The 22,729-nt window shown below is 44.7% G+C and overlaps 1 protein-coding gene across 1 annotated transcript; it reads right to left on the bottom strand.

Annotated features, from left to right (window-relative positions):
* Window positions 1-1,532: 1,532 nt before the first annotated feature.
* On the bottom strand, window positions 1,533-4,340 carry LOC123452486. Its single transcript, XM_045129140.1, has 2 exons — window positions 4,024-4,340; window positions 1,533-2,168 (listed from the first exon to the last, which is right to left on the bottom strand). Exons 1-2 carry the CDS (start codon window positions 4,226-4,228, stop codon window positions 1,849-1,851), a joined length of 525 nt encoding a protein of 174 aa, XP_044985075.1. The 5' UTR covers window positions 4,229-4,340; the 3' UTR covers window positions 1,533-1,848.
* Between the last annotated feature and the right edge of the window lie 18,389 nt (window positions 4,341-22,729).

Genomic DNA, 22,729 nt, shown 5'->3' on the forward strand with positions numbered 1-22,729 from the left:
AAAAATGTTACATGGAGATTCAACGGTGCGGACGCGCGGGGGTTGGTGGATCGGGCGGTCCACGCGCGGCTTTCGGCCGGCGCGCCGGCACAGATCACTCCCCTTTGCTAAATGCCTTTTATATGATTTGTGAGGGGGGGGGGGGGGTTCGAAAGGATATTTGGACCGTATTTCCTAGCAAGAACTAAGTGTGAGGCCAACCACACTTTGGGTATTCTCTTGTGCCAAGTTTATTTATTGTTGTGAACTAGTGTGAACTGTTTTTGTATACGGAATTTGGCCGGCATCTAAGATAGACATGAGACTTGTACGCGAACCTTGTGATTAAGATGAAATTGTGCAGCTATGCAAAGTTCCTTCTTCAACGTCTAGTCAAAGAGCGGAAGAAAATAACACACATGTTATTCCATCGCCCTAGCCAGATCCCTGTACCTAGTTGTTTGGTCCATCTAGCATGTCGAGAGATAGCTCGCTAATTCACTTCTAATATTTTTCATGTGGGGTCATGGAAAGAAGAGATAGCACAACTACACACAAAAACTTACACGTAGAGATACCCTCAACTCTCCACGCATCATTTCTTATGCAACCAACTCTGAAGACGTTTGTTTTTTTTTCCTCTGACACTGAATGCACATCAGTTATCTCAAAAATAAAATCCCCAACCACATGAAAATAGTAGAAAGTGCCTTTTTGTTGATAGGGGGATGTCCACTCCTAAAATTTTATATCCATGGAAAGTGTCTTTTTTTTTGCGTGTCGAGTCCTCCTCGTTCCTTGAGGCTCGACATCTTCTCGGTAATTCTGTCCTCGCCATCGAGCCTATTGCTTGGATCCGGATGTTACTAGTGACTTGGTTACATGGAGATGTAACTTTAAAACACAAAACACTTTGTCTTTATGCACACAAAGCGGGGGTCACCTACTGATTCCGCTAGTCCCGTTGCCTATCATTCCTAACAAGCTTTACGATTTTCCGGTCAACACACTTGAGCAATACTGTTCTAGCCTACAATTCGAATTCATGAGGAAGGGATAGCAACAAATAGTCTACTTATAAGGCCTGCCACATGGTAGAGAAGAACATGAAGAGTTTATGTGGTAGAGAAGAACATGAAGAGTTTATGTAAGAAATTGAACTATGCCCATGTTCAGAGAGTTGGCAAAGCCCAATATTTAATTTACTGCGGCGGATATATCATTTACTGTAAGTATGTTTGGATGAAACTTGCATTCTCCGTCGTACAAAAAATGTACGCAAGTTCTGGAAGAAAGAATGCACGAGCACATAAGCTGCCGTATCACAATGCCATGCACAGTTCAAATGGAAAAGTACAGGGTTTGGACAAGTCTTTGGGAGTCAAGCTCCCTTTCTTTGACAGTGTCTTCGGCAGTCACTTGGCCAAAATATTATCTCAAATAAATATATACTCCTCCTACACCATCTTCACTTCGCAGGTACTATCATGAGAATTTGGGGGGAAAAGGGGTATGTCACAGCTCATCAAACAACTATCCAGTTCACCAGACCGTACAAATAAGAGCAATTCCTTCTCCAATACCATCATTCATACACAACCAAGAAACTAATCACCCTTTCAAGACTTACAGGTGATGAGTGTCAATCTACGGCCATTATAACATAACGTTGACAAACAGCTATGCACGTATCCTACAAACCGAATACAAATTAACTATGGACAGGAGAGCTCGTCGTGGCACAAAGTGAGACAAGGTCACCAGAAGTGAAACCTTTTTTTTTCCTTACCTCTATCACCGAGGAAGCTTGTTTGTAATGAGATCTCTATTGGTTGGCATGTCGTATCCATCACCATCCTTCAGTGTTCATTACTCATTCCGGTGTGGTTTCATGGGTTTCCATCCGAGTCCCTGAGCCCTTTCCTCCCACAAAGCAGTTAATTTCCTTTGACCGAGCAGCGACTCTGCTGACTTTTCCCTAGCTTCTTCACATGTATCCATACCTGAGCTGCATTTGTCAGCCTCCTTTTGATACTGCGAAGCTAGTTTTTTTGCCTCGAGCAATTTTACATCAGCTTGTTGCTGAGCTTCCGTTGCTTCCTCCTCTCTCTGCTTTAGCTCTTCTATAAGTAACTCTGTTTCTTCACTGGAAGCACGACTCTTGACCTGTTTGAACTGTTTGGCACAGTCTGGAGACATCATAAGCAATAATAACCAGTTAAGGCAGTACCAGATAATTGTAAAATATGGTTATGGAATATAAGTAGCCTTGGGTGCTTCATTTGACATGTTTAATTGCTTCTGATAGGGACATACATAACAAAGTGCCTATGTTTACAGACAAGGCAATGCTTCTAAAATACTCCCTCCGTCCCGAATTACTTATCTTAGATTTGTCTAGATACGGATGTATCTAGACATGTTTTAATGTTAGATATATCTGTATCTAGACAAATTAATCCAACACTGACGAACATACAGTGGGTTTCGCCGGTGCAAGGCAGGCCAAATTGAATACGGACGCAAGTTTCCAGCAGGGCAGCGGGCATGGCTGGGCGGGCGCTGTGGCCAGAGATCATATGGGCAGAGTGTACCTGTCGACATGTAGCCGGCTAACTGTCTCGGGCAGTGCGGAAGAAGCTGAAGCCCGTGCCGCGCTATTTGGCCTGCATGCTTTGGCCGAAGTATACAGAGGACCTGTGGTTTTGGAGATGGATTGCAAAACGGTGACTGATTATCTAAATTCAGACATGATCGGTCTTGCCCCATGCTATGGTGTGATCCAAGACATCAAGGCGGCCCTGCTGGCTTTCTCCTCGGCCTAAGTTGCCTTCGCTGGGAGGAGATGCAATGTCCTTGCCCACGAGCTGGCAGCCGAGGCGAGAGAAAACGGTGATGTGCTACTAATCGAGAGGGTCCATGACAGACTGAAATCAGTGGTGCTAGCTGAATGTAGCCTTTGTACTTGAGTATCTGTACACTCAGGTATTCTCAAACAAAAACAAAATTGGGACAGAGGCAATACTATGGAGTTAATTGCAAAGAAAATGAGTATGACTTTAGACGTGGAGCTCATGGACTGGTTTTATAATGATACTGCATTAGTATGATTATGACTTCAGAGGTAGACTGGCAATTTACCATTTTTATTTATTCAAAAATTTAGATATTTAAGAGGTAGCATAGTATCCCAAGTCAAGACTAGCTGCAAACATGGAGAAAAGTAGCTAAGCTACTTAGTTAAACTACGGACGGAACAGAGTATATCATGGATACAAACTAATTACAAGTGTGGAGAGAACAATAAACATAAGAAAATATTTCCACAGATAGAAACTAGAGTAGTAGTCATCTTTTAGACCAACGACAAAGGAAGGCATCGAAGATTGAACTTGACAATCAAAGAACAAATATTGCAATGCTCATATGGGCAGGCATCAACCTTTCAGTACCATGGAGTACATAATTACTCCCAGTATAAGGTTACAACCTGAAGCAATGTTCTGACTTGTGAATAACTGAAAACATCTTGGTCTGACCCCCAAATTTCAAGTATAGCTAAAGTTATAATCGATCAGCGACAATTAATTTGGATCAGAGGAGTAACAAATATCAAAATGCGCATACGTGATAGCAGCAACACAAGATAGGCATCAATATTTTAGTAGCATGCCATGTTATACATTCAATTTTATCTTGTTCAGTGACCATACATAATTACTACAACCTGAACCCATGTTATGACTTCTGAATAAGTGAAAGCATCTTGGCCTCACACCCAAATTTCAGGTATGCTTATGGTTAATCAATCAGTCATGGCAAGGCCAGGCACACAATTTTTTTTTGCATAAGCATTGAACAAACTGAGCAAGGTAATATATGCATGCTTGTTAGGATCACATACAGAAAAAGAAAATACAGACATCCACATTGCTGCCTCTGCGCACAAGATCGCATATCGTGCCAAGTTCTTAGTCCATCCACAGAAGAAGAAGAAAAATAGCCGGCGGCTCGAAACGCATTGCTCGCGCAGCAAGAGGGTACCTTCGGGTAGCTGGAGCAGCGGGACCGCGTCGCAGTCGCAGGCGCAGGCGGGGCAGGCACCCGGCGAGCGGCCGAGCGCCTCGGCGACGTGCCAGTAGAGCGGCGGGCCGACGATGTATGCCGCGACGCCGAGCCCGAGCATCGCCACCAGCGCCGTCACCGCCGCGGGGCTCAGGCCCCACGACGACGATGACCCTCCCGCCATCGCCTCCGCGCTGCTCTGGTGGTGGGGGCTGAGGAGGCGCAGGTGCCTCGTCGGCGGCCCGGCGCGGCAGTGAAGTAGGGAGAGTGGGAGTGAGTGGGGACGGACCGGCGCGAGCCCAAATGTGATGAGAGCGTCGTGGGTGGGTTCGGCGACACGGTCAAGCGGTGAACGCACCCGTACGTTGAACATCCAGCACTTGACTCCATTATAACTTTACTAGCAAAAAAGGCCGTACGTTGCAACGGAAGAAAAAATAACATACGTTTTGAACGTAATACATTTTCACATAGCATCACATTTGTGTTGTCGACGATGGTCTCAGTGCTCACACAACGAAAACGCGTTTGAATGTACAATCACTCGAAATAAGATGAGAAATATGTTGTTTCTCCCCACGAGATTTTTCAAAGGTGTGCATGTGTGGTTAACGATGTTTTCTTTCCTCTCAATTTGCTTTTAATTTAATAGATATTTATTGCAATTCGTATGGTCGTTGAAAAGAAAGAAAAAAAAAGATCGTGCACTACAGATTAAGTTTGCACCAAAAATAATATTTAAGAAGTATTCAACAGCTAAAAAAATATCCTATTTAGATTCTACACATTTTTTCAATCAAATTTCATATATAACATGTTAAAATCGGAGTTACGGTTTAAAAGATATGGATAATTTTGTTTTAGATAAAATATGGATTGATTAACTGAAAAGTCAGGTTTTTTTTGTTAAAACAAAAAAACGTTTCGGCTGACTTAAATAGGGACGACGGGTTGATTATGTGAAACATCAGGGAGTTTTCTGTAAAATGCAAAAAAAAAAACGGTTCGGCTCTGACTAAAAGATGTACCGCGGGTTGATTATCTAAAATTATGAGGACTTTTCTGCAAAACGATAGAAAACGGTTCGTTCTGACTAAAAGTTGGACTGCAGGTTAATTAACTGAAACTGCAAGGACTTTTCTACAAAATGACCGACGACGGACGACAAGCGCTGCGCGCTTTATTATTAGGGGAGATTAAAAGTTATGTCTTCAAAAAAGTTCGTACGTTGATTTATAACAACGGATACAACTCAAAAAAGCACGCACACGACACACGTACAACGCCATAGCCTCTCCTGTACGTGTGGATGGAAGTGTGTGTGCATGTAGCTTTTGCTGCTTTGGTGGAAACAATAAGATTGTGACAACCGTCACTAGTGGGGACGGGGCCTTTAGCCCCGGTCCGTAAGGGGCTTTAGTCCCGGTTCACCAACCGGGACTAAAGGGGCGGGACTAAAGGCCTAACCTTTAGTCCCGGCCCTGTTACAACCCGGGTCTAAAGGTGCTCCATGTGGGCGCCTCGTAGCGCCCCACGGGCAGGACCTTTAGTCCCGATTCGTTACACGGGCCGGGACTAAAGAGTTTCAGATTTTGCTTATTTTCGGTTTTTTTTAATGAAATTATTTTTGGGTTTTAGGGTTTTAGGGTTTAGGTGTTCGGGAGATTAACGTGATGCCTCGTTTGGTGTTCGGAAATTAGTTTTCATATAATTTAAATAGAAATAATTATGCATATATATATAAGGTTAACTTATCTTACAAGCGAGCATATATATACAATTATATGGAGATCTGAATTATTGGGACTAGAGCCCGTCTATTTGATTACATGGACGAACATCAGTAATGGCCCCTAGCTACACTAAATCGTCCTTTGTCATCTATAGCTTCCGTCCTCAGAAAGGTCGCAAGCTCCTCTGCAACAGCAATCGCGCGTTGCTCTGGTAGGACCTTCGTCGTCATGGCCGTGTGCTATATAAGAAGAGGAGATGAATATGAATATCAATCATGATAACAAAGAATGACGGGTAAAAATAGAAGTGTGAATGTTCATTGCTTACGTCGAATCTGTGATCCTTGTGCTCAGAGGTAAACGTGCGAATAGTCTCGCAAACATAGTATCCGCATAGATGAGTTCCCCGTGGCGGCTGGTCGCACTTTACGATAATAGAATATATATAATAAAAATAATAATCTAGCATCATAAATGTATTGAAAATAGAAGTATATCATACTACTACTTACCTGAGCCGCTCTAAAGGTCAGCTTCTCAGGCTCGATACCGGGAGTCACGCACTTGAACCGCTTCCAAACCCTGCCCGACAAGGATAATGATTTGCTAAGTTTTTCATTAATTGATATATCAGAAAATCATCGAAAGAGACCGATAGAGCGCAAGAATGATTGAAATTACCCTTGGAGCATGTCCTGCAGGCTTTGGAACTGTTCCAAGGGTCTCGATAATGGGTCGAAGGCATCAACTCTTCCCTTATCAATTTGAATGTCCAACAGAATCTAATGGAAGCTGCACATGTATATATATATATATATATATATGTGTGTGTGTGTGTGTGAGTAACTTATCAATTACACTTATAAGTGAATGGACACAACAGAGTAAAGACCCTCACCTGAAGTTGTATGGAAACAGTATGTGGTCACAGAAATTTTGATCTGTTAGAAACCTTAGAAGGTTTTCCTCCGTCTCTTTGGGGTAATTAGTTAGCGTCGCTATATGTATTTTATCTGGGTCAATAAACCCAATATTTAGGATGCTCTTACTTTTACAATTCAGAATCTTCATTCTGCATAATAGAGTACAAGTTATATATAGACAATGAATTGAAATAACTAAACAAGTTATATGTAGACAACGAATTGAAAAACTTACAGACAATAGCAACTCATAAGCGATTTGTCGAGGGCGTCGCCATTGTACATCTGGAAGAGTTCATCAAAGTCGATATGGATTTGTTCAGGGCGGCCGTAGTACTCCTGTGGGACACTCAGCACGATCATCGTTCTCCCATTATTTGATTCACTTAAGTATCATTGATGCAAGTAACGCATATTTATTGGGAGATCATCTTTGCTGACCAAAGGCTCACCAATGACAAACTGTGGCTTAGGGGCTACCACAGCCTTGGGTATCCTGTCGTCTTGGGAAGACAACAATTCTTCAACCGAGACACACATGCAGCCGCCAACTCCTTTGCTCTTTCTAAAGCTAGCCCCTGCACCGGAGGGGGAACATTCTCGGTTAACACCTTGAGGGGTGGGATCGACTGTTTGGCCTGTTGTCCAAGTTGAGGAACGTCTGATTTTTTCTTGCTTGTAGTTGAACTTGATTTGCTCCCACTTGCACTTGCACGTGATCTGCTCTTTTTCACTTCCTTCTACAATGTACGTGTATAGTCATCAGGCTTATGGTGTAAGTCATACTGTGATGGAAGGGTCGTGAAGTATTTTGCAAATGCTATTTGCTTCTCGGTGTATTCCGGGCGGGGCTCGGGTTCCTTCTTTTTCATCTGCGCATCATTATGTTCCTTTGCTATCCTGGCGTTTTCCTCGGGGTTACGATCATAAGGTCTGATAGGAAGATTAGCATGACGTACCATTGGGAGGGGCGACCGTTTGCGCTTTGGGGTGCTCTGTGGCTTAGGAATCGTCGGCGGAGCGTTCTTGGTGGCATGCTCCCGCTTAGTATCCGGAGCGGGCGACGGCGGAGACGGACGACCCAAGTCCGGCGGCGGTGATCGAGATGGACTCGTGTTGTGCTGGTCGACGTCATGTGGAGGGCTTGCACGTGATCTTCTCTTTTTCACTTCCTTCTGCAATGTGCGTGTATAGTCATCAGGCTTATGGTGTAAGTCATACTGTGATGGAAGGGTCGTGAAGTATTTTGCAAATGCTATTTGCTTCTCGGTGTATTCCGGGCGTGGCTCGGGTTCCTTCTTTTTCATCTGCGCATCATGATGTTCCTTTGCTATCCTGGCGTTTTCCTCGGGGGTACGATCATAAGGTCTGATAGGAAGATTAGCATGACGTACCTTTGGGAGGGGCGACCGTTTGCGCTTTGGGGTGCTCTGTGGCTTAGGAGTCGTCGGCGGAGCGTTCTTGGTGGCACGCTCCCACTTTGTATCCGTGGCAGGCTCAGGCTTTGTATCTGGAGCGGGCGGCGGCGGAGACGGACGACCCAAGTCCGGCGGCGGTGATCGAGATGGACTCGTGTTGTGCTGGCTGACGTCATGTGGAGGGCTTGGAGGTAATGGAGGTGTAGGTGACCTGCGACGACTCGGAGGCGGTGTTGTCCTTGGGGCCGAGCCTGGAAGCTTGATATAGTTCTTGTTCCATAGGATGACTCCACCCAGTACTTCTCTGAGTGTCCTCTCATCTTCGGGTCCAGCTATGTCGAGCTCCATATCATTAAACCCCGTCATGATTTCATCCACCCCGACTTTAGCAAAGCCAGCTGGAATCTCACGGCCATGCCAGCGTGCATCAGGGCCAGAAGGTAAAGCTTGTCCGACGGCCACCTTCATGGATATGTTCTTGAATTTCTGATGGAGTTCACATGATGTTGACTCCTTGATTCCATCCACGGGGTAGCCGGGACCGCCCTCTATCATTCTTCGTTCATCGTCGGGCGGGGCCTCAGATTCAGCCACGTTGCTTTTCCGCTTAGATGGGGCGCCGGTAATATCAAGTGCAGGATCTTCCTGGCGCGGTACTCCTCTAAGCTTATCAATCTGCTTCTGTTGCTCGTTAATCTTGGCAAGCAACTGGTTGAACTTGTCATTCTCCTCATCATGTTGCCGCTTCTTTGCTCTCTCTCGGCTTCTGTAAGTGTCTTGGTCTCTGGCAAACCCAAGCCACCATGGGTAAGAAGGACCGAAGCCTCGCGTTCGTCCTCTATGTTCGTCATTGCCGAGGACCAGTGTGAGCAAATCTTTATCTCTATCTGCAGTGAACTTTCTTTGTCCCTCCTTAATTTCTTTCACTATCCTTTTCCAATTCTCCCTGGGTATCCTAAGATCGTCATTGCAGATGAGGTCCCATGTTGTTTCGTCGTACGATCCACCATGCGCAAGGAACCAATTTCTTGCTCTCAATTCCCACTCATCACGGAGTGGTTCGGGTACGATGCCTTTATCTATCAGATCTTGCTCTTTCTTATCCCACTTTGGGATGGCAGTCTCATAGCCCCCTGGCCCCAGCTTGTGGTGATATTTCTTCTTGTCGGCATTTATCTTGTTCTTTTCTGATAATGCATGGGCATCTTCTGACTCCTTGTACTCTTGAAATTCCTTCCAGTGATTCGCCTGCTTGGCTAGATACCCCTCGAATACTGGCACTTTCTTTGTCTTCAGATAGTTTTTCCATAGCTTCTTCTTCCAGCTACGGAACAGTTCGGCCATCTTGTTTAGAGTCCATTGCTTGATTTTGGCCCTCAGTTTGTCTGCGGCGTCTTCATTCTCACATTCTGGCAGGTTGAAATGTGACATGAGATCATTCCAAAGATTATCTTTGTACCTTTCGGCGACATAGTCACTATCGGTTGCCCCTTTGCGCTTGTTCCACTCCCGAACGCTGATCGGGACGTGATCCCTAACGATAACTCCGCATTGCTTCTTGAATGTGTCAACAACATTCTTAGGAAGCTTGGGTTTGCCCGTAGACATTATCACCTCAAAGGTGTAATGCGTCCGTGCATCCAACTTTCTAGTCGGGCCTCGTTTCGTAGATTTGCTCGATGTGGAGGCCTAAGAGGGAGAAACATTCATCAAATGAATGTATATGTATACAATATAGAGCTATCTCCAATATTTTTCACATATTACAAGTGATTGTCGAACTTCATATGTATACCTCGCCGGACTTTATTATTTCTTCACCGGCTTCTCCATCAGTGGAGCTATCACCTTCTCCGTCATTGGACCTATCTCTTGCCCCATCGGCTTCATCTTCGTGTTGCTCGACCTCCATTCCATATCCGGAGTCGTTTAGATATGACGTCGGAGATTCAGCTGGTTCAACGTCGGGGCCGTCTTTGATTATATCTTCGAGAAGTTCTTCCTCTTCGAGGTTCATGATATGTGGATCCATAGTTCTGCAAAAAACGGACATTTGATTAACTAGTAAACTAACAAACTATATAAGAGGGGTTGGAAACTTCGAAGTGTCGTTTTATATAGGAGGACCTTTAGTCCCGGGTCTTGGCTAGAACCTAAACTCTAAAATACCAGCCGGGCGGAGCCCAGTCCCGGACACTTAAGCATATACAATAGCAAAATTAAACTAGTTCTATTAATTTTCTTGCTAAAAATAAACTATTAACACTTAAGCATATACAATAGCAAAATTAAACTATTAATACTTAAGCATATACAATAGCAAAATTAAGCAATAATCTAAGAAACACTATTAACACTTAAGCATATACACTATACAATAGCAAAATTAAATGACAAAAAAAATATTTCTTCTTCTTGTAACCCTACACTAATTTTTCCTCTTCTTCTATTCCTCCTCTTCTTCTACTTCTACTTCTCCTCTTCTTCTACTACTTCTCCTCTCCTCTTCTTATATTTTTCCTCTTCTTCTCCTCTCCTCCTCTTCTTATTCTCCTTTTTCTTCTTTTCTTCTCCTCCTCTTCTTATTTTCCTTTTTCCTAATTCTACATATTACTAACCCTAATAATCTAGCACAAACCTAATAACAATAGGAATTAAATGACAAAAAAAATATTTTTCTTCTTTTCTTCCCTTTTTCTTCTTTTCTTCTCCTTTTTCTTCTTTTCTTCTCCTTTTTCTTCTTTTCTTCTCTCCTTCCCTTTTTCTTCCTTTCTTCTCCTTTTTCTTCCTTTCTTCTCCCTTTTCTTCCTTTCTTCTCCTTTTTCTTCTTTTCTTCTCCTTTTTCTTCCTTTCTTCTCCTTTTTCTTCTTTTCTTCTCCTTTTTCTTCTTTGTTTGTGCTGGCCGGAGTGTTGGGGATGAGGGGGCGTGGGGCTTACCGGCCGGAGGTGTCGGCGGTGCGCGGCGAGGAGGACGGCGGCGCGCGGCGAGGAGGGCGGCGCACGGCGAGGAGGACTGCGGCGGTGAGCAGGACGACGGCGACGGCGAGGAGGACGGCAGGCGGCAGCGAGCAGGACGGCGGGCAGCCTGACGGTGTCGTCGAGTTCGTCGCTAGCTGTGCCGCGCCGGGCAGGAGAACGAGAGGAAGAAGAAGAGAAATGGACGATTTGGGTTCGAAATTTTCTAACTCCAGCTTATACAGGTGGATCTTTAGTCCCGGTTCGGGGCTCGATCCGGGACTAAAGACGCCTTTAGTCCCGCGTGGAGCCACGACCCGGGACTAAAGAACCTTTTTCTGCAGACCAAAAGGCGGGAAGCAGGGGCCTTTAGTCCCGGGGCGTGGCTCAAACCGGGACTAAAGACACCCCTTTAGTCCCGGGTGGAGCCACGACCCGGGACTAAAGGCCCTTTTTCGGCAGACCAGAAGGCGGGAAGCAGGGGCCTTTATTCCCAGGGCGTGGAACGAACCGGGACTAAAGTGTTGCCTATATAAACCCTCGACCCTGCCCACCATATCCCCTATTTTTTGGTTGTTGAAGTGTGACCATGCCATGCTCTTGCCACTCTAGTTCATGCACATGACGTGTTCGATGAAATGCCCGAGCCACTCTACTTAAGCTTTCTCCTCTCCAAGCTCGACCTCCAAGCTCCATTTTCCTTAATATTTGTCTAGGTTTGGCCGTGCACCAACTGCACAAGTGTTTTAAAAGGTTAGCTACTTCATCCTTTCATTTGTCACTGCTAGTGTAGCTCATTTCAAATTCTCAAATTAACTTCTTAGAGTCTGCACATGTGTAGGGTGTCGTCCCGTGCCCGTCCTCACCATTGTCGGTCGCCCCGTGCCGATCTCGTCGCGAGCACCACCGTGGTGAGCCTCTTGTTCTTATCTTCTTTTTAAAAGAAAAAAATCTTACTTGTATGATTTAGGTACATACATGTATAAATTACTCACTTTCATTATTTTTTGTTATTATATAGTGCGATGGTTTTGGTATCCGCCTCCGTCGGCCCTCGTCCTGTCTATGATTTGGATGTGTTATATATTATCTTTTATAACTATTTGTTTTATTTAGTGTTTATGACAATTATGACGACCAACGTGACATATATTTTTTTAATCTAGGAGGTATGTGAACCGGAAATTCCAACCCACATAAAAATTCTTGTCGAGAAGTTAAATTTGGTTGAAAAATAAAACAAATACTTGAAGAAAAAATTGAAAATAATTGAGGATAAGAATATGGAACTTGAGTTGCATGTCGCCGATGTCATCGATGATCGCAAGATGAAGATCGATGCGATGCGGTTGAAGATGGATGAAATGTGCTTGAAGATTAGGAATATTACAAAATATGCCATTGATAAAGAGGCTTGGTATCATTATGCTGTTGGGTCAATTGTTACCTTAGTTGCAATTTTGATCGCGTTTGTTGTTGCATTTAAATGTTTTACATAGTTGTATGTTGTTTTATGAGAGAACTTTATGTATTTATTTTTTGCAATAATAACATTTGACCACTACTGTTCTTTGGCTTTAATGTGATGATGAACTTGTATTAATTTGGTCATATGTTCTGCAATGGTTTTTTGAGCTAGTTGACCCTGAAATTGAAAAGCACTACAAATGAACTCTGAAAATGTTAAAAGTTGGCATGCTATCATCATTTCACTCACATAGCATGTGTCAAAAAGTTGAGAGGGCTACGACAAAAACTGGATGTACTTCGTGTACAAAACGGACAATCTCTCACGAAGTATCAGGGTTTCGAACGAGAACTCATCTCTTACATGGATACTATGAAAATGAAAAGTGTTTGAAATTTAGTACATTCCATACATGCATTACATAAAAGGTTTAATACATTATTACATTATTGCACCAATATTCCTATCTATTATTTATGTTTTCTTCTGGGTCGTAGCCATGGAGAATCTTCATCATTCAGTAGGATGCTTGGGTCAGTTTTCACTTTGAAGGACGGAATTTCATGAAACTTATTATAATCTTCTGACATGTCTGTCTTGTCATCTACTCCCACGATGTTTCTTTTCCCTGAAAGAACTATGTGGCGTTTTGGCTCATCGGACGATATCTTCTTTTGCTGATTTCTTTTTCTCGTTTTTGTAGACATGTCCTTCACATAGAAAACCTGAGCGACATCATTGGCTAGGACAAATGGTTCGTCCATGTACGGAAGATTGTTGAGATCCACTGTTGGCATGTCGTACTTTTGGTCTACAACTACCCCGCCTCCTGTCAGCTTCACCCATGTGCACCGAAACAAAGGGATCTTAAAAGTAGGTCCATAGTCAAGTTCCCATATCTTCTCTATGTACCCATAATATGTTTCCAAACAGTGCCCATTCTCGTCTGTTGCATCAAAGCGGACACCACTATTTTGGTTGGTGCTCTTTTTATCTTGGGCAACCGTGTAAACTGTATTTCCATTTATCTCATACCCTTGGAAAGTACATATAGTCGAAGATGGTGGCCTGGCCAAACAGTACAACTCATCTCCAACGGTGTCGTCATTCATGAGATGTGTCTGCATGTTGGGGAACGTCGCATGGGAAACAAAAATTTTCCTACGCGCACGAAGACCTATCATGGTGATGTCCATCGACGAGAGGGGATTTTCGATCTATGTACCCTTGTAGATCGCACAGCAGAAGCGTTAAGAAACGCGGTTGATGTAGTGGAACGTCCTCACGTCCCTCGATCCGCCCCGCGAACCGTCCCGCGATCCGTCCCACGATCAAGTGCCGAACGGACGGCACCTCCGCGTTCAGCACACGTACAGCTCGACGATGATCTCGGCCTTCTCGATCCAGCAAGAGAGATGGAGAGGTAGATGAGTTCTCCGGCAGCGTGACGGCGCTCCGGAGGTTGGTGGTGATCTAATCTCAGCAGGGCTCCGCCCGAGCTCTGCAGAAACGCGATCTAGAGGAAAAATCGTGGAGGTATGTGGTCGGGCTGTCGTGGCAAAGTTGTGTCAAATAAGCCCTAAAACCTCCGTATATATAGGGGGAAGAGGGGGAGCCTTGCCTTGGGGTCCAAGGACCCCCAAGGGGGTCGGCCGAGCCAAGGGGGGGAGTCCCCCCTTCCAAACCGAATCCAACTAGGTTTGGAAGGAGGAGTCCTTCCCCCTTTTCCCACCTCCTCCCTTTTTTTTTCCTTTTCTCTTTGATTTTCTTCCTATGGCGCATAGGGCCTTCTTGGGCTGTCCCACCAGCCCACTAAGGGCTGGTGCGCCACCCCCATGGCCTATGGGCTTCCCCGGGGTGGGTTCCCCCTCCCCCCCGGTGAACACCCGGAACCCATTCGTCATTCCCGGTACATTCCCGGTAACTCCGAAAACCTTCCGGTAATCAAATGAGGTCATCCTATATATCAATCTTCGTTTCCGGACCATTCCGGAAACCCTCGTGACGTCCGTGATCTTATCCGGGACTCCAAACAACATTCGGTATCCAACCATATAACTCAAATACGCATAAAACAACGTCGAACCTTAAGTGTGCAGACCCTGCGAGTTCGAGAACTATGTAGACATGACCCGAGTGACTCCTCGGTCAATATCCAATAGCGGGACCTTGATGCCCATATTGGATCCCACATATTCTACGAAGATCTTATCGTTTGAACCTCAGTGCCAAGGATTCATATAATCCCGTATGTCATTCCCTTTGTCCTTCGGTATGTTACTTGCCCGAGATTCGATCGTCAGTATCCGCATACCTATTTCAATCTCGTTTACCGGCAAGTATCTTTACTCGTTCCGTAATACAAGATCCCGCAACTTACACTAAGTCACATTGCTTGCAAGGCTTGTGTGTGATGTTGTATTACCGAGTGGGCCCCGAGATACCTCTCCGTCACACGGAGTGACAAATCCCAGTCTCGATCCATACTAACTCAAGGAACACCTTCGGAGATACGTGTAGAGCATCTTTATAGTCACCCAGTTACGTTGCGACGCTTGATACACACAAAGCATTCCTCTGGTGTGAGTGAGTTATATGATCTCATGGTCATAGGAACAAATACTTGACACGCAGAAAACAGTAGCAACAAAATGACACGATCAACATGCTACGTCTATTAGTTTGGGTCTAGTCCATCACATGATTCTCCTAATGATGTGATCCCGTTATCAAGTGACAACACTTGCCTATGGTCAGGAAACCTTGACCATCTTTGATCAACGAACTAGTCAACTAGAGGCTTACTAGGGACAGTGTTTTGTCTATGTATCCACACATGCATTGTGTTTCCAATCAATACAATTATAGCATGGATAATAAACGATTATCATGAATAAAGAAATATAATAATAACTAATTTATTATTGCCTCTAGGGCATATTTCCAACAGTCTCCCACTTGCACCAGAGTCAATAATCTAGTTCACATCATCATGTGATTCCAACGAATCCAACACCCATATAGTCATGGGGTCTGATCACGTCTTGCTCGTGAGAGTGGTTTTAGTCAACGGTTCGAAAACTTTCAGACCCGTGCGTTCTTTACAAATCTTTATGTCATCTTATAGATGCTGCTACTATGTGCTATTCGGAAATACTCCAAATATCTACTCTACTATACGAATCCGTTTCACTACTCATAGTTATTTGGATTAGTGTCAAAGCTTGCGTCGACGTAACCTTTACGACGAACTCTTTAACCACCTCCATAATCGAGAAAAATTCCTTAGTCCATCAGTTCCAAGGATAAATTTTGACCGCTGATCAGTGATTCAATTCTGGATCACTGTGTGTACCTCTTAACAGACTTACTGCAAGGCACACATCAGGTGCGGTACTCAGCATGACATACTTTAGAGTCTACGACTAAGGCATAGAAGACGACCTTCGTCTATTCTCTTTATTCTGCCGTGGTCGGGTTTTGAGTCTTACTTAAATTCACACCTTACAGCACAGTCAAGAACTCCTTCTTTGCCTATCTATTTTGAATTCCTTCAAAAACTTGTCAAGGCATGCATCTTGTTGAAACTTCTATTAAGCGTTTTGATCTATCTCCATAGATCTTGATGCTCAACGTTCAAGTAGCTCAATCCAGGTATTCCTTTGAAAAACTCCTTTCAAACAACCTTTTATGCTTCACAGAAATTCTACATCACTTCTGATCAACAATATGTCAACCACATATACTTATCAGAAATTCTATAGTGCTCCCACTCACTTCTTTGGAAATACAAGTTTCTCATAAACCTTGTACAAACCCGAAATCTTTGATCATCTCATCAAAGTGTATATTCCAACTCCGAGATGCTTGCACCAGTCCATTGAAGGATCGCTGGAGCTTGCATACTTGTTAGTATCTTTAGGATCGACAAAACCTCCTGGTTGTATCACATACAATGTTTGCTCAAGGAAACCGTTGAGGAAACAATGTTTTGACATCCTATGTGCAATATTTCATAAATAATGCAGCAACTACTAACATAATTCTAACAGACTTTCAGCATCGCTACGAGTGAGAAAGTCTCATCATAGTCAACTGTTTGACCTTGTCGGAAACATCTTTGCGACAAGTCGAGCTTTTCTTAATAGTGACTTATCACCATCATCGTCTGTCTTCCTTTTAAAGATCCATCTTTACTCAATATTCCTATGACCATCAAGTAGTTCTTCCAAAGTCTACACTTTGTTTTCATATATGGATCCTCTCTCGGATTTCATGGCTTCCAGCCATTTGTCGGAATCCGGGCCCACCATTGCTTTCTCCATAACTCGTAGGTTCACTGTTGCTCAACAACATGACCTCCAAGACAGGGTTACCGTACTACTCTGCAGTAGTACGCGACCTTGTCAACCTACGAGGTTTGTAGTAACTTGATCCGATGCTCGATGATCACCATCCTCAACTTTCACTTCAATTGGTGTAGGCGCCACAGGAACAACTTCCTGCGCCCTGCTACACACTGGTTGAAGTGATGGTTCGATAACCTCATCAAGTTCTACCACCCTCCCACTCAATTCTCTCGAGAGAAACCTTTCCTCGAGAAAGGATTCGTTTCTAGAAACAAACACTTTGCTTTCGGATCTGAGATAGGAGATGTACCCAACTGTTTTGGATATCCTATGAAGATGCATTTATCCGCTTTGGGTTCGAGTTTATCAGACTGAAACCTTTTCACATAAGTGTCGAAGCCCCAAACTTTCAAGAAACGACAGTTTAGATTTCTCTAAACCTCAGTCTATACTGTGTCATCTCAACGGAAATACGCGGTGCCCTATTTAAAGTGAATGCGGTTGTCTCTAATGCATAACCCATAAACGATAGTGGTAATTCGATAAGAGACATCATAGCATGCACCATACCAAATAGTGCGTGACTATGACGTTCAGACACATCATCACACTATGATGTTCCAGGTGGCATGAACTGCGAAACAATTTCCACATTGTCTTAACTGCGTACCAAAACTCGTAACTCAGATATTCATTTCTATGATCATATCGTAGACAGTTTATCCTCTTGTTGCGACGAACTTCACTCCGAAACAGAATTGAACTTTTCAATATTTCAGACTTGTGATTCATTAAGTAAATAATCTTGTACCTACTCAAATCGTCATTGAAGTAAGAACATAATGATATCCACTGCGTGCCTCAGCACCCATTGGACTGCATACATCAAAATGCATCACTTCCAACAAGTTACTTTCTTGTTTCATCTCAATGAAAACAAGGCTTTGCTCATGTGGTATGATTTGCATGTCACTAGTGATTCAAAATCAAGTGAGTATAAAGATCCATCAGCATAGAGCCTCTTCATGCAATTTATACCAACATGACTCAAGCGGCAGTGCCACAAGTAAGTGGTACTATCATCATTACCTCGTATCTTTTGGCACCAATATCATGAACATGTGTAACACTACGAACGAGATTCAATAAACCATTGAAGGTGATTATTCAAGCAAATAGAGCAACCATTATTCTCTTTAAATGAATAATCGTATTCCAATAAACACGATCCAATCATGTTCATGCTTAACGCAAGCATCAAATAACAATTATTTAGGTTTAACACCAATCCCGATGGTAGAGGGAGCGTGCGACGTTTGATCATATCAACCTTGGAAACACTTCCAACACGTATCGTCACCTCGCCTTTAGCTAGTCTCCGTTTATGCCGTAGCTTTCATTTCGTGTTACTAATCACTTAGCAACCGAACCGGTATCCAATACCCTCACGCTACTAGGAGTACTAGTAAAGTACACATCAACATCATGTATATCAAATATACTTCTTTCGACTTTTGCCAGCCTTCTTATCTACCAAGTATCTAGAGTTGCTCCGCCTCAGTGACTGTTCCCCTCATTACAGAAACACTTAGTCTTGGGTTTGGGTTTAATCTTGGGTCTCTTCATTAGTGCAGCAACTGTTTTGTCGTTTCACGAAGTATCCCTTCTAGCCCTTGCCTTTCTTGAAACTTAGTGGTTTTACTAACCATCAACTATTGATGCTCCTTCTTGATTTCTACTTTCGCAGTGTCAAACATCACGAATCGCTCAAGGATCATTGTATCTATCCTTGATATGTTATAGTTCACCATGAAGCTCTCACAGCTTGGTGGCAGTGACTTTGGAGAACCATCACTATCTCATCTGGAAGATTAACTCCCACTTGATTCAAGCGATTGTCGTACTCAGACAATCTGAGCACATGCTCAATGATTGAGCTTTTCTCCTTTACTTTGTGGACAAAGAATCTTGTCGGAGGTCTCGTACCTCTTAACAAGGGCACAAGCATGAAATCACAATTTCATCTCTTTAGAACATCACTTATGTTCCGTGACGTTTCAAAACGTCTTCGGCGCCTTGCTTCTAAGCCATTAAGTATTTTGCACTGAACTATCGTGTAGTCATCAGAAACGTGTATGTCGGATGTTCACAACATCCATAGACGACGCTCGAGGTGCAGCACACCGAGTGGTGCATTAAGGACATAAGCCTTCTGCGCACCAACGAGGACAATCCTGTGCAAAGTTTGCTACTATCAACTTTCAACTAAATTTTCTCTAGGAACATATAAAAACAGTAGAGCTATAGCGCATGCTACATCGTAATTCGCAAAGACCATTAGACTATGTTCATGACAATTAGTTCAATTAATCATATTACTTAAGAACTCCCACTCAAAAAGTACATCTCTCTAGTCATTTGAGTGGTACATGATCCAAATCCACTATCTCAAGTCCGATCATCACGTGAGTCGAGAATAGTTTCAGTGCTAAGCATCTCTATGCTAATCATATCAACTATACGATTCATGCTCGACCTTTCGGTCTCATGTGTTCCGAGGCCATGTCTGCACATGCTAGGCTCGTCAAGCTTAACCCGAGTGTTCCACGTGTGCAACTGTTTTGCACCCGTTGTATGTGAACATTGAGTCTATCACACCCGATCATCACGTGGTGTCTCGAAACGACAAACTGTAGCAACGGTGCACAGTCGGGGAGAACACAATTTCGTCTTGAAATTTTAGTGAGAGATCACCCAATAATGCTACCATCGTTCTAAGCAAAATAAGGTGCATAAAAGGATTAACATCACATGCAATTCATAAGTGACATGATATGTCCATCATTACGTGCTCCTTGATCTCCATCACCAAAGCACCGGCACGATCTTCTTGTCACTGGCGCCACACCATGATCTCCATCAACGTGTCGCCATCGGGGTTGTCGTGCTACTCATGCTATTACTACTAAAGCTACATCCTAGCAAAATAGTAAACGCATCTGCAAGCACAAACGTTAGTTTAAAGACAACCCTATGGCTCCTGCCGGTTGTCATACCATCGACGTGCAAGTCGATATTATCTATTACAACATGATCATCTCATACATCCAATATATCACATCACATCGTTGGCCATATCACATCACAAGCATACCCTGCAAAAATAAGTTAGACGTCCTCTAATTTTGTTGTTGCATGTTTTACGTGGTGACCATGGGTATCTAGTAGGATCGCATCTTACTTATGCAAACACCACAACGGAGATATATGAATTGCTATTTAACCTTATCCAAGGAACTCCTCGGTCAAATCCGATTCAACTAAAGTTGGAGAAACCGACACTTGCCAGTCATCTTTGAGGAACGGGGTTACTCGTGGCGATGAAACCAGTCTCTCGTAAGCGTACGAGTAATGTCGGTCCAAGCCGCTTCAATCCAACAATACCGCGGAATCAAGAAAAGACTAAGGAGGGCAGAAAAACGCACATCACCGCCCACAAAAACTTTTGTGTTCTACTCGAGAAGACATCTACACATGAACCTAGCTCTGATACCACTGTTGGGGAACGTCGCATGGGAAACAAAAAATTTCCTACGCGCACGAAGACCTATCATGGTGATGTCCATCTACGAGAGGGGATATTCGATCTACGTACCCTTGTAGATCGCACAGCAGAAGCGTTAAGAAACGCGGTTGATGTAGTGGAACGTCCTGACGTCCCTCGATCCGCCCCGCGAACCGTCCCGCGATCCGTCCCACGATCTAGTGCCGAACGGACGGCACCTCCGCGTTCCGCACACGTACAGCTCGACGATGATCTCGGCCTTCTTGATCCAGCAAGAGAGACAAATAGGTAGATGAGTTCTCCGGCAGCGTGACGGCGCTCCGGAGGTTGGTGGTGATCTAATCTCAGCAGGGCTCCGCCCGAGCTTTGCAGAAACGCGATCTAGAGGTAAAACCGTGGAGGCATGTGGTCGGGCTGTCGTGGCAAAGTTGTGTCAAATCAGCCCTAAAACCTCCGTATATATAGGGGGAAGAGGGGGAGCCTTGCCTTGGGGTCCAAGGACCCCCAAGGGGGTCGGCCGAGCCAAGGGGGGGAGTCCCCCCTTCCAAACCGAATCCAACTAGGTTTGGAAGGAGGAGTCCTTCCCCCTTTTCCCACCTCCTCCCTTTTTTTTCCTTTTCTCTTTGGTTTTCTTCCTATGGCTCATAGGGCCTTCTTGGGCTGTCCCACCAGCCCACTAAGGGCTGGTGCGCCACCCCCAAGGCCTATGGGCTTCCCCGGGGTGGGTTTCCCCCCCCCCCCCCGGTGAACACCCGGAACCCATTCGTCATTCCCGGTACATACTTGGTAACTCCGAAAACCTTCCCGTAATCAAATGAGGTCATCCTATATATCAATCTTCGTTTCCGGACCATTCCGGAAACCCTCGTGACGTCCGTGATCTTATCCGGGACTCCGAACAACATTCGGTAACCAACCATATAACTCAAATACGCATAAAACAACGTCGAACCTTAAGTGTGCAGACCCTGCGAGTTCGAGAACTATGTAGACTTGACCCGAGTGACTCCTCGGTCAATATCCAATAGCGGGACCTGGATGCCCATATTGGATCCCACATATTCTACGAAGATCTTATCGTTTGAACCTCAGTGCCAAGGATTCATATAATCCCGTATGCCATTCCCTTTGTCCTTCGGTATGTTACTTGCCCGAGATTCGATCGTCAGTATCCGCATACCTATTTCAATCTCGTTTACCGGCAAGTCTCTTTACTCGTTCCGTAATACAAGATCCCGCAACTTACACTAAGTCAGATTGCTTGCAAGGCTTGTGTGTGATGTTGTATTACCGAGTGGGCCCCGAGATACCTCTCCGTCACACGGAGTGACAAATCCCAGTCTCGATCCATACTAACTCAATGAACACCTTCGGAGATACCTGTAGAGCATCTTTATAGTCACCCAGTTACGGTGCGACCTTTGATACACACAAAGCATTCCTCCGGTGTGAGTGAGTTATTGTTGGGGAACGTCGCAAGGGAAACAAAAAATTTCCTACGCGCACGAAGACCTATCATGGTGATGTCCATCTACGAGAGGGGATGAGTGATCTACGTACCCTTGTAGATCGCACATCACAAGCGTTAGAGAACGCGGTTGATGTAGTGGAACGTCCTCACGTCCCTCGATCCGCCCCGCGAACAATCCCGCGATCAGTCCCACGATCTAGTACCGAACGGACGGCACCTCCGCGTTCAGCACACGTACAGCTCGACGATGATCTCGGCCTTCTTGATCCAGCAAGAGAGACGGAGAGGTAGAAGAGTTCTCCGGCAGCGTGACGGCGCTCCGGAGGTTGGTGATGATCTTGTCTCAGCAGGGCTCCGCCCGAGCTCCGCAGAAACACGATCTAGAGGAAAAACTATGGAGGTATGTGGTCGGGCAGCCGTGAGAAAGTCGTCTCAAATCTGCCCTAAAAGCCCCATATATATAGGAGGAGGGAGGGGGACCTTGCCTTGGGTTCCAAGGGATCCCCAAGGGGTCGGCCGAGCCAGGGGGAGGACTCTCCCCCCCCCCAAACAGAGTCCTACTTGGTTTGGTGGGAGGGAGTCCTTCCCCCTTCCCACTTCTTCCTTTTTTTTTCTTTCCTTTGATTTTTTCTTCCTTGGCGCATAGGGGATTGGTGGGCTGTCCCACCAGCCCACTAAGGGCTGGTGTGACCCCCCCAAATGCCTATGGGCTTCCCCGGAGTGGGTTGCCCCCCTCCGGTGAACGCCCGGAACCCATTCGTCATTCCCGGTACATTCCCGGTAACTCCGAAAACCTTCCGGTA

This window comes from Hordeum vulgare, chromosome 5H, assembly GCF_904849725.1.
Source record: "Hordeum vulgare subsp. vulgare chromosome 5H, MorexV3_pseudomolecules_assembly, whole genome shotgun sequence".
In the NCBI taxonomy this organism is placed as follows: Eukaryota; Viridiplantae; Streptophyta; class Magnoliopsida; order Poales; family Poaceae; genus Hordeum; species Hordeum vulgare.

Coding starts and splice junctions, on each gene's coding strand:
- LOC123452486 (XM_045129140.1), bottom strand. CDS start 4,228: ATGGCGGGAGGGTCATCGTCGTCGTGGGGCCTGAGCCCCGCGGCGGTG. Junction 2,169..4,023: donor GCTGCTCCAGCTACCCGAAG/GTACCCTCTTGC, acceptor TGATGTCTCCAG/ACTGTGCCAAACAGTTCAAA.